At 40.5% G+C, this 13,012-nt stretch overlaps 1 protein-coding gene across 4 annotated transcripts in view; it reads right to left on the reverse strand.

Annotated features, from left to right (window-relative positions):
• PSD3 (pleckstrin and Sec7 domain containing 3) overlaps positions 1-13,012 on the reverse strand; it is a 206,900-nt gene that overhangs the window by 6,574 nt on the left and 187,314 nt on the right. For all 4 annotated transcript variants that reach the window (XM_020801452.3, XM_020801453.3, XM_078384837.1 and 1 more), the window contains 3 exons: positions 11,645-11,802; positions 10,184-10,328; positions 6,515-6,658 (listed from right to left, as the gene is read on the reverse strand). In XM_020801452.3, coding sequence (XP_020657111.3) covers positions 6,515-6,658; positions 10,184-10,328; positions 11,645-11,802 — 447 coding nt within the window. The remainder of the gene's footprint in view (positions 1-6,514; positions 6,659-10,183; positions 10,329-11,644; positions 11,803-13,012) is intronic.

Consider the following 13,012-nt stretch of genomic DNA (forward strand, 5'->3'; position numbering starts at 1 on the left):
GCAGATTGTGGCTGGTGAATGCTAAGGTCAGAGTTGCTACTGAAATTTTTCCTAAAGTGAAAGCTGAAGCATATTTGGTAGGTCTTCTTTGATAGAAACAGCTGAAAAATAGTAAGGAAGTCCAGAGGATATGACTTTGCTTAAACCAGTGGTGCTGAGGGTCAGATCATACTGTAAGAAGAAGAACATTTTCCTCTTCTGTCATCCACACAGATCTTTTAGTGCTACATGGCTGAGACACCAAACATGGAAACATATGCTATCTCCCAGCTGACCAATTACAAAATAAATGCAGGCTGAGCTGCCAAATGCAAAGACCATGTTAGAATAAACAGACATTCTCCTCCTCTTAAGAGTGGACTCCTTCTAGACATGGAATCAGAATCTCCTAGTGAAGGACCCAGACCTTGGGACAGCCCCCTGATTTATGCAAAGATCAAATATAATCTAGCAGATGGTTCTTATTATCTCATCTTGATTGAAATCCTGTTAGCATATATGTATGCAATGCAAGTTAGACAATGCAATCATCTGGTGATGGAAATCTTTATATTCATTAAATTAAAAGATGCTACCTACCCCCTCCGGTTCTGAATCTCTATAGGGAGCCCTTTTAACCTTGGGAGCCTCTGGATGGCAGTCAGGGGAGCCTTTCATATCAGAAAATCACCGGTAGCAGTCCTGCTGCTGGACTGGAACTCCCACGGACAATCTGGTGGTGATTTTCTGATATGAAAGGCTCCCTGCCCCCAAAGCTCCTAAAGGCTTCTCAGGGGCAAAAGAGATCCATAGGGAGCCTTAGAACCTGAATGGAGGAGGGTGAGGAAGTTTTAAATTAAATAAAATATTTAAGTCACCGCTGATGACATCATCTGTGTAGCATAGATTTACATGACTAGGACGTCAGCCATTAAATTGGTATGTTTGTGTGTGGAAGAGATACATGCTCCATTTTTTTGCAACTTGGTTTGAAGAGAAAAAAAGAATTCTAAACTCTTTGTTCTAGTACAGTTTCCTCATGTGTGCTTTCATATTTGTTGTGGGGAGGGGAGATTATCCTATTTACCATTCTAATTCCAGTGTTAGACTAGCGTCCTGATCAAAAGTTCTTTTCACACATCCCTAAAACTTTACGCAAAGATAGCTACACCCTCTACTCCCCAACATGTAGTTGGTGTTGTGTGGCAGAGGCAGTGAAGCCAAATATCCAGAAGTTAAAATCAGCCTCCTTGAACAAAATAGTTTGAGAATTCTAGAGAACCAGGAAGGAGTTGTATAAAACTAGTAAAAGTTTTCAGTATGTACATTTGGTAATAATTTTTAAAGGTGTAAAAATAAAACATTGACAATATTCTATTAATCACACATGATGGCTACTTATTCATCAAGGCTTCGTACCTTTAATTACAAAAGTTATGATGTGAGTATAAAAATGGGGATGGGAGTTTTGGAATTCTTGGATTACAACTCCCATAATTCTCCATTTTAGGAGTTCAAACTGAAAGACACCTTACAGATAACTAAATGTGGCACACTTAGGAAAAAGCCCATTAGTACTGGTTCTTCTCTCTTTAGTTGGGCCACATCTAGAGTCCTGTGTCCAGTTCTGGACACTGCACTTTAAGAAGGACGCCAACAAACTGGAGCAAGTTCAGAGCAGGGCAACAAAGATGATCAGGGGACTGGAAACCAAGCCCAAACCAGGAAAGATTGAAATAACTAGGTATGTTTAATCTTGAGAAAAGAAGGATGAGGGGAAATATGATATAACTCTTCAAATACTGTACTTGAAAGGTAGTCATAGAGAGGACGGACAGGATCTGTTCTCAATCATCCTAGAGTAGAGGACATGTAATAAAGGGCTCAAGCTACAGGAAACCAGATTTGTGCTGCATATCTGGAAAACTTCATAACTGTTAGAGCAGTGCAACAAAGGAATCGATTACCTCAGGAGGTGGTGAGTGCTGGAGGCATTCAAGAGAATTTGGGAAACCATCTGTCAGATGTGCTTTGATTTGGATTCCTGCACTGAGCCGGGGGTTGGACTCAATGGCCTTATAAGCCCTTTCCAACTCAATTATTTTATTATTCTACAATATGACCTCAAATGAAAGTATTTGAGGCTTAGCTACAACTAGTTCTGCCTGGCTGTGTTCAGAAAGAACTCAACTAGCGCCAGGACAGGAACAGGAAGCTTGAATGGTGCTAGGCCTAGCTAAACCTCAAAGTCTTTAAGTTATGGTCTTTGTCCAAGTAAGTCACATTTAGGAGTCTGTAAGGTGTGTGCTAGTCACATATTAAAATATAGGATTTGTAGTCTAAGAAATATGAAAATCCTATCCCTGCTGGAAAGCCGTGCTAACTTCAGACCCAATTAAAAGCACTGCATCCTTGGGTACAGTATATAATGCCCCCATCACTAGTGAATGCAACTAGATTACGCTATTCTTCATCAGACAGACAAACAAAAATGAGGCCATTCTTTATGTTTTGGATCTAACTGTTCATAGTGAATGCTGACACCACAGGTCCCCAGCAACCCACTGAAGCTGGAGTATTTAAATAAAGCCAACTGGTGAGGAATTGTGACCCGGGGGTAATAGTATTTCAAGGTCTTTGTAGAATTATACCTTGGTAATGTCAAACTAAAAGTTCCTCTAACGTGAGTCAGCCATCAAAGCCCAGAGAAACAAAAAGACCCTTTTGGCATCTTAACGGCTAGCAAATTTATGGCATAATATATTTGCTTTCAAGTGCCATAACATATGGCTATTTCCCCCCTGAAACAGGCTAGTAATGACTACTTGTTTGGAAAACACTAGGACCTACTCTTGGGATGTGTGTGTTTTGTTACATTTTTATCCTGCCTTCCTTCTACTGAGCTCAAAGCAGTGTAGCTTTCCTCCTCCCCACTTTATCCTGGCAACAGCTTTGTGACATATATCAGGCCAACAGCAGGATTGACTCAAGGTCATGGGATTCATGGGGAGCTCCCTTGAATCCCTTCCACAACGTTTAATCATTGTACCATAATGGCTCTCATATGTAATTGACACACCATACCTCAAATCTATCAGACTGCATATGTATATGTGTGTATGCATGTTGTATAAAATGACACATCAGTGTTGAGAGCCTGAAAAATGGGAACAAAGATTTCACCAACAATTTTGGTGTCTAGCTGCTTTTTGTCCTTTAGTTTAGATTTTTAAAACTGCATTGTCATGAGAGCAACATGACAATCATTAAGCACATCAAGGATTGATTAGTAGCCTTCTTCATGAAAAATATACCACTGAGTGATCAGCTCTTCCTCTAAATATTCTTTGCAAGACCTACTTTCTATCTCAAGTAGAAAAACGGTGGCATTTACATGCATCCCATCACAAGTAACAATCTACTAAGATTGCCAAGACCAAAATACTGAGCCTGCAGGAGAGCCAACATATTTTTAAAGCACCGAACTGCCGAATTTGTTCACTGTCTCTAGAATAACATGCAGTCCCCTGTTATGGGGCAGTTCTATCTGCAGTCTCACACAATGGCTCTGTGATTAACTCAAATAACTAGTGATTAACTGGAATTCAGGGGGAAAAGACTTTTAAGAGATGCAGAATGCACACGCTGGCCTTTACAGAATACTTTATTTAACAATGCGTCTTCTGACCCGTCCCCACAGAATCAGCGCAAATGTTGATGAAGCTCTACCAGTTGCCCACACAATCATCAAAGGGGAGAAAACTCAAGCACATTCCCTTAAAAAGAATTCAGGTAATCATTATTATTCAAATGTAAGAGGTCTTCACAGTCTTTATAAAAGAGCACAAGAGAAAAAGCAGTGGTTATGAATGGGATTTTCAAAGAGCCTTTGAAGAGACAGGCTGATGCAGAGAAAGATCACAAGAAAAATCTGTTTTAAAATTAAATGAAGAAAGACTCAGTATCTATACTTACTGCCGTGGTGGTAAGACAAATAAATTAAATAGTTAAAGCATGTCAGTCAAAAATAAGGGAACTAGAGAGATTAATACTGATACTGCTTGGGACTGATACATGCTTCATCAGATAATGAATATGCCAGAAAGCTGCAAGGAGAGGAAATGGAACTACAAATGCTGGGTCATCATATAGTAATTCAACAGTCTGCCTCCCTGTCAGTCAAAAGTTAAAGCATTTTTTTTCTTCTGAGATTTTTTGGAAACTTATCAGCATCCTTCAATCAGAAGATCAGGAATGGCAGACTAGCTAACATGAAAGGCAATCCATGTTGATCTTCTCATGTAACTCATGGTATTCTACAGGGCAGTAGCAGTTTGCACTAGGCAACTGATGGGCCCAGTTAGGGACTGCTGAATGTATATCCATTTCATTCTTACTGAAATTCTCATTTTCCCCATTGGCCTCAATCTGCAAATTCACAAAATTTTGCTTTGACTTGCGAACGGACCTTTGACTTACAAACAGAAAAAAGGCAGGGTAAAAGGGTGGGAAATTCAAACTGCTAACTGTAGGTGGTGAAGAGGCTGCTTCTTTGTAGCTCTTTCAACCCGGCAGTTAGAGAATGTGCGATCGGAGGAGGCTGCCTGCTAAGGTGCTGCTTTATATTTTTAAAAAACTATTCTGGGTATTTTTGCAGCATGATTTTTGGCTGGGGGGGTATGTTTCTGTGCTGTGATGGGTCTTGGGGGTATTTGTTTTTGGTTCCCCCCCCATTTCCAGTGTGGGGGGGTTGGTTCCTTTTTGGAGTGTTTTTTCCCATTTCTCATGGGTCTTGCTTTTTTGGTTTCCCCAATTTCTGATGGGTCTTAGGGGGGTTGTTGCTTTTGGGGGGTTTCCCCCATTTTTGATGTGTCTTGCATGCTTTTTGCTTTGCTCTTTTTGCATTTCTAATCTGCTCTGTTTGTTTTCTGTGCTTTTGCCAAGATTCATGCATGCTTCCCTTGCCTTTTTGCTTTGTTCTCTTTGCATTTCTGATATGCTCCGTGTTTTTTTCTTTTTTGCAATGGTTCATGCATGCTTCCCTTGCAAATCAGAAAAGTTTTTGGAAGGGTCTGTGATGGTTTGGTTTAAAATTTGTTGGTGTAAAATGTGTGGTTTTAAAATGTGTTGGTTTAGCATGTGTTTTAGACTCCAAACTTTCTCTCTCCCCCATTGTCCTCTCTCTCTGTCTCCCTCCTTTCCTGCCCTTTTTTCTAAGTCATCTTAGGTTTAAAAAATATTCAGCCCCTAGTGGTAGAGGATGGATTAACCAGTTTTGCATTAGTTCCTATGGGAATGAATGCTTTGACTTACAAACTGTGCTACTTTGACTTACAAATGTTTTGACTTATGAACACCATTCCATTACGGATTAGGTTCTTAAGTCAAGGCATCACTGTGTCTACTTTTGAATGCCACTTGGGAGTGCTGATACATGGTCTGTCTACTCACAGCTCAAAATTCACCGCTACACTGCAAGTGACATAAGAAACAAGGCTTCACACCATACAACAACCAAGCCACGGATGTGGCAAGCTCCTGTCGCCCTGTTATTTGAGAAGGCTGGTCTGGACCAAGAACTAACATCTGGCACTTCTACGGTTGTAAATTCACCGACGAAACACCATATAAAGATCAAAGATACAAGTACTTGTATGCTTTATGTGAATAATGAAAAACATAACTGGGAAGAAAATGGTAACTTTAAAAATATCCTGCTGTTCATAATTTATCACAGATGTCTATTAAAAAAACAAACAGCAGGCCAACTGAATCAGATTCCCGGTCCACTGGACCCAGGTTCTTGTCTTTAACACTAGCTAGCCAGATGCTGCCAGACTGGTTACAAACAAGAGAAGAAAGGCAACAGTCCTCCTCTTCTTTGACCCCACCAAGAGATGTTAACATGCGACCTAGAATGAACACTCAGTCAAAGCTCACACACTAAGAATAACCTTTCTATGTCATTGGAAAGAGAAAACCAGACAGACCATGCCTGTCTATTGTCGGAACAGTATTCATGTGGTTGGCTTAAATCATTTAAAAACAAAAATGAAACAATGTTCCACAAAACAGTAACAAAACAGAGAAGACAACTAACACTGACATGATCAGCCATTAAAATTTTTAATCAGACAGCTAAGAAGGGCAAATAATCTTCTCCTGGCTTCGGGACTTTCACCACTAGCTTCAGCCTTGCCCAGCATTTGGCCTCCGAAAGGGCACAAAAGCAAATGAATGTGGTCCTCAGCAGATATAATGTTTACCTCATCTACAGGGGAATGTGCTCATGAGCCTCTTTTTCTATTCCAACTTAGCTTTTCATTTATGGAAGTTTACTAGTGCCACATCCACCAAAATTGTTTTAAGCCACTTATACTTAAATGTAGCCAGAGCCTCACGGAAAATGGCATTTTGTCATTTTTCACTTTGAAACAGTTACAAAAATGCCATTCCACTGTTCACTTGCTTGGCTCTTCTGAAAATTTCCACAGTCTCTTCAAAAGACACTCAACCACGGCTGACCCCAACATACCTCAAATTCCAGATAGTGATCCTTCAGTTTGTAGTCCTCCACTTCTTTGCCTTTAAGTTTCTTATCGGGTGGATAGGACCGATGCTCAGCCAGTTCTGTAGAGATTTGCTTTAGCTTACTTTCATGTGATTTCAGCTGTTCATCCTGCAACAATAAAGTATATATAGAGGAACCCTCTTGCATGTCTCGAAAATGTCAAGTGTGGGACCCACAGCATTTTTTTAAAAAGTTGATTCATCAGTATCTTAATATGTGACCAAAATGTAAAAAGGTTATGTCTGAACTACAGTTCTCAGAATCCCCCAGCTGCTAGGGTCAGTGCCAACTGGGGAATTCTGGGGGCTGTGATCCAAACAAGTAATGCTGCTAAGCATTGCATATCTCACTATGACCTGTTCTAAACTGATACAAAGAAAGATTATCAATGAAGGTTAAGACGTGGCCAACACCAGCTATAATTTAGGCCAGTGGTTCTTAACCCTTTTGAAAGAAACGCCCCCTTGAGCCATTGAGGAAGTTATCATCACCCCCCTCCCCATGGTGATATCTTTATTTATTTATTTATTTATTTATTTATTTATTTATTTATTTATTTATTTATTTATTTATTTATTTATTTATTTATTTATGACACTTACATCCAATGACCCCTGAAAACAAAATTCAATTCCAAGAAAATGAAATGCCCCCCAAAAGTAACATCTAATGATTTAATTGCAAGCGAATTTTAAGACGCAAAAAGAAATATAAAAAGGGCATAAAAACAAACCATAATGCAGGAACTAAAAATTTCAAGACAAAAAGTCTGAAACTAAATTAAAATTGGAGGAAAATATATATTCATTCACACTGCAAAAAGGCTGTAGCCATCTTCACAGGTTTGGCTTGCTCCAGCGCCCCCCTACCGCCCCCTTCTGCTCCAGTGCCCCCACGCCGCCCCTTTTCATTCTACCGCCCCCCTGAAAAATGAAATCGCCCCCTGGGGGGCATTATTGCCCACGTTAAGAACCACTGATTTAGGCTACAGAGATTTGCAAGTAACCACTGGGTATACCATCAGACTGAGTAGAAACCATTATAAATTATATACTAACAAAACTGAGAACAGCAACTGTGTCCATGACAATGAATCTGATTCATATGAGCACGACTTTATGTGGTTCAGCACCCAAATGCATCTCACATAAAGAAGATAAAATATTTATTCCTCTGATCCAGTACTATGGCAGGAGTTCAGCAACACCTTCTGGTTAGCACTACCTACAGCTTGTTCCTTTCTTACAAAACAAACAGTAGCAATAACATCCTTGGCAAAGGGGAGGAGAGAGACCATTGCATCTATCAATGAAGCATTAGGAAGTGGAACAGGAAGCAGCAGCGTGGCCTCCCACTGCATGCTGGGAAACTGGGTGGCTGTGGTATGTGAATGTTAGAGCTTGTAAAAATTACTTTTGGGAGTGGGTCACCTCTCAGAATCCTGTCCCCAGAATAGCAAGCAGCCATTAGGACTAGGGCCCTTATCAAGACTGTGTTGAAAAGGGGAAAGCATCTGTCTCTTCTTCACACAGCATTCTCCCACCTCAATTAACATTGCGTCCACTCTGCAATATTTTATCACTGTAGGTGTTTTGGTAAGGAAATAGCATATATGTGTGTTTGTGGAGGGAAATGTAACAGTTTGCTCCCTCCACACCCCACAGTCCTGATCCAGAGCCCTCCTGGTCCTGCAGCGCTTCCCTCTCCCTTCCCCCCCCCAAGACTGCATCTATTCTGGGTCAGATCTGGGAGCAGAAATGAAGCCTTGCAACCATGAGGCCGATGGGTAGTCACTTCTTGATTCAGGCCAGAACATCTAAAACAGCAACCAGACAGAGTTGACAGGTCACGTTTCTTACTTTGTAGTATCAGCAGAAGCCTACTGGCAAGTTCTCTGGCTAACAGATAAAAGCAGACAGTTCTCAGCTTGTCCCTGGGTTTATCTTCTTTGAAAACATAACACATTTTCCTCCCTGTCTTTTGGCTAAAAACAGCTCATGTCCCTTCACTCCCTGTTTCTTCATTTTACTCAAAAGCAAATGATATTTATTTCTTAACAGATTGCTGAAATTAAGACTATGCAGCTGGACATCAGCTTCTGAACTTGTGGCAACTGAAAGAATTGCCCTTCCATCCTTCCGAGGTCGGTAAAATGAGTACCCAGCTTGCTGGGGGGGCAATGTGTAGCCTGTATAATGAAATTGTAAACCGCCCGGAGAGTGCTTGTAGCACTATGGGGCGGTATATAAGTCCAATAAATAAATAAATAAATAAATAAATAAATAAATAAATAAATAAATAAATAAATAAATAAATAAATAAATAAATAAATAAATAAATAATAAATAACGTTGTTAAATGGTAAAATAGTATTACAGGCCATTTCTCAAGAGCTGTAATGAGGAGTAAGGATGGGGGGAAGGAGGAAAAACCATAGAGCATAAGGGCATTGTTGGGTCAAATTCAAACATTCAACATCCTGTTTTCCACACTGATTCATCAGAGGCTCAGGCAAAGCCCACAAGAAGGATAAGAGGGTGAAAAAGCAAAAGGCTTTATCTAGCTAAATGCCAATTTCAGCACTGTGTCATGCTTCCATATAATTGAGCAACTAACTAGAGGCAGTAGTTGTATAGATCCAGGGTCCCCAACCCCTGGTCCACGGTCCGGTACTGGGCCATGGCCTTGGCAGGACTGGGCTGTGGAGACAGATCTCCCACCACCCTACATGCACACCCCCAAGCACGCCCCCCACATGCACGCCCCGCCCCCATGCATGCATGCACAGGTGCCCCCGTGTGCCCCACCCCCACGAGCACACCCCACCCACCCATGCATGCATGCAAGCACCCCCTGTGAATGTGTGCACATCCCACGTTCCCCACTCCTCCAACCAGTCCGTGGTTTGGAAAAGATTAGGGACCACTGATATAGATGAAGGAACAGGATATGCAGACAGGCTCCACCCCCTTCTCCTATGCACAAAGACAGCTACTGTCTGCCCTTGTGGTAGGGGTAAACCCTGTCTTTTTCCTTTATACTAGGTTGCCAAGGGTTCTCCAAGAAAAGCCCTGCAGGGGAAAGCCCCTGTTGCCAAATGCAGCCCTGTGCTTCACATCCATCTTACCCATCATGCCATAACATTTTGTTAGTTATTACCATTATCTCAAATTATAATGTCATTATTCTGTTAGTTACTATTAATACTAATTAAGAAATTATTATTAATGTTTCTCACCCTCCAAGTACTTCCCTCACCATGACTCATTGTAATATGAAACCTTTGTATGACTGTAGTCTATGGATAGATGGATGGATGGATGGATGGATGGACTGATGCCAGATGGGTGGTATATCAGTCAGTCAGTCAGTCAATCAGTTAGACTGACTGACTGATATACCACCCATCTGGCAACCCAGGCCACTCTGGGCGGTTTACATGGCATAATAAAAAAGACAATAGAATAACAAGGCAAAGTATAAATTAATCAATACAGATTTAAACAATTAAAAACGGTATCAGCAAGCATTAAGATAAAAAAGGAAAAGGAAAAAGACGGCAGGGTTGAACAATAAGTTGAATCAAGATAGAGTAGAAGATATATACCAGGATATACAGTGTATATTAATCACCTGAGATAATTTGGTTGTGGAGGCTGGTAAAAGAGGGCGACTAAATTTCTTCTGAGATCCAATAGCAGCTGGAAACGGTGGGGCAGAAAAAACAGCTGCCACCGAATTGATTTTATTGATCCATGATTCCATTTCTTCTGGGCTTCTGAAGAAGAGAGACAGGCCTGTCAGGGCGTTCAGACTCAAGCACATATATTTTGTTTACAGTTCAGTATCTTCCTTGATATAATAGGAAATGCCAGTACCCCACTCCTCATTTCGATGTCTCCATACTGGACAGTGGGTGATGGTAGCTCTGCTTGAAAGATTATTGACATTTCTTCTCCCTGCTTTGTTTAGACTGCACAAACCCCAGAAGCTAGTTTCCTTTTATAATATTTGGAGCTTTATCATTCAACTACAGACACAAGCATCAACCTGGGATAAGGCCATAGCCATGGGAGATGAGGGGCTACAGCAGTGAAGTCCTGAGGACTAAGCTATATAGGCAATCCAAAAAAGCCACACAGGCAATCTGAAAGGGCTGCAAACAGATCTGGAAAAATTACATCCTATTCTGCTGGGAGCAGAGTCACTAATTATTTATATTCTTGTTTACCTATCTGGAATTTTATACACTTGATAAAATGACTTTACTATTAGAGGGCAAATAGCACAGCAATAAAGGGTACACACATGTATCATTTGTATCATTTCCTTTTAAAACTGAATTATTAATACAGTTCCCTTAAGCAATCCCAACTTATTTGAAAACATGCTTTTTGAAGGTTGCTTAATAAAATGTGATTATATTTGTATAGCAGTATGTACAGTATACTTTATTATGTTCTATAAAGAGCTCTCCCCTTTTCTGCCTGCTGTCATCTAACATTGCATTCCAGCAGGCCTGCAGAACTTATGCTCACTAAAGTCCCACAAAGCCTACTGCCTGCCTGCCTGGAAACATAAGAAGTGTTTTAATGTATTATTTAATGAATTATTGAATACACCATCAACCACAGTGACAGATAATCTCTTCTCCTTAGCACAACAATGCACCCACAACAAGACACACTAATCACCCATCTACATACAAGCCTACCTCACAGCCATAAATACTCCACTCCCAAGCCAACTACATCAGAGCACAGAGTGCTGTCCTCTGAAGATGCCGGCCACAGAGACTGGCAAAACGTTAGGAAGAACAACCTTCAGGACACGGCCAAAGAGCCCGAAAAACCCGCAACAACCATATTATTGAATGTATTAAGAATGCCTGGCAGCCCCCATGGCTTAAGTGGTGGGCTGCATTCAGCTTGATGGGTCAAAGGCAGTTCAGAATTTTTTCCTGCATTCATTCATACAGCTTGAAAAAGAGAAAGAGTTGGAAGGGAGAGGAAATAATCCTGGTGAGAAGAGTCACCATTCAAGAGTATATTTTCCATGAATCATGCCTCAAAGAGAAAGCAAGTGGAACCTTACTGAGCTTGGAAAAGCAGGACTCTCCAGTCAGCTGTCTTGAGCTTCAGGACATTTGGCTTCTTCTCATAGTCTGTTGCCTTTGATGCTAATGCATGGTGCACGCTGACTGCATTTTTAAGATCTTCTTCTGACAAAGCCTTATCTGGCTTGTATTCATCCTGCAGAAATAAAAAATAAAAGGGCACAAATTATTATTTTGTTTTTTTTCAGACCCTAAATTACATTCCAAAAGAGACAATACATAGAATGGCTTATGAAGGTGAACTTCACAGGGACAAACAGAAGTGTATGCCATTTCAATCCTGTTCATATGCTGTATGCCACAAAAATTCCGAATATATGCAAGTTTGGATCTTTAAAAGCTGCAGTCTCATATGCATTCACCTGAGACTTAGTTCACTGAATTTCATAGGATTTGCCTCTCAATAAATCTGAAGACAGTTAACTTTTTTGAAAAAAATGTTGATTAATGCTTGCTTTTTAAAAGTTCCAATAGTGTCATAAGAAACATTGCAAAAAAACAAAAAAAAGCTTTTGCAAACAAAGTCTGCAATCCTGCCTGTGAGTAAATCCTACTGAACTGAGTGGATCTGACCTCTGAATAAACATGCAATTGGAGATTCCAATATCGAAACTGGGATTTCCTGCATGGAAATCATGAGCTATGCTATTGCATTGGTGGCTCTTCCAATGGTTCTTTTCCTGTTGTAGAAAACAATGCTATTCACCACGGGGTGCAAGAAGTTCCATGATCTATTTAACAAAGGAAAGGAGGGTCCACATAGTAGCCTACAGATCTCTAAGTCTCACTTACACCAATCCCCTGCAGAGGTTTGCACTATCTGGGTTCTCAAACATTAATGGTGCAGTTCTGTGTATATCTACTGAAAAGCAAAGCCTACTGAGTTTAGTGGGACACACTCCGAGTCAAGTGTGTGTTACAATTGTAATCTAAATAATATTTGGGTTTGACAGCCTCTTTTTCTCTGATAAATTAGGAAAAGGTCCTACAATTTACCTAGTGCAATACCACTGTGCAGCTATTAGCTTCTCCTCATGTTGCCAAGTCAATGAAGGATGGTCTCTGCGTTTTTAAGAGTAATGTACAAGAGGCCAGCCTTACAAGGCAAAGTGTACTATCTAAAATCGACTGCCTTATAATGATTACTCTTCTTATCCAGTAATTCTATCAGCAATGGGGGGAAGACCTTCTAGAACATCCCCCACCCCATAACCACTGGTCGTAGTCCCCCAATTAACTTCCTATTTCTGCATGCTATAGAACTTATTCAAAAGGTTTGGCCTAATTGTTTTTTTTTTACTAGATCTGTTTTTATGATGACAAATACTACATCTTTCAGCAGCAAA

The sequence above is a fragment of the Pogona vitticeps genome, chromosome 2, assembly GCF_051106095.1.
Source record: "Pogona vitticeps strain Pit_001003342236 chromosome 2, PviZW2.1, whole genome shotgun sequence".
In the NCBI taxonomy this organism is placed as follows: Eukaryota; Metazoa; Chordata; class Lepidosauria; order Squamata; family Agamidae; genus Pogona; species Pogona vitticeps.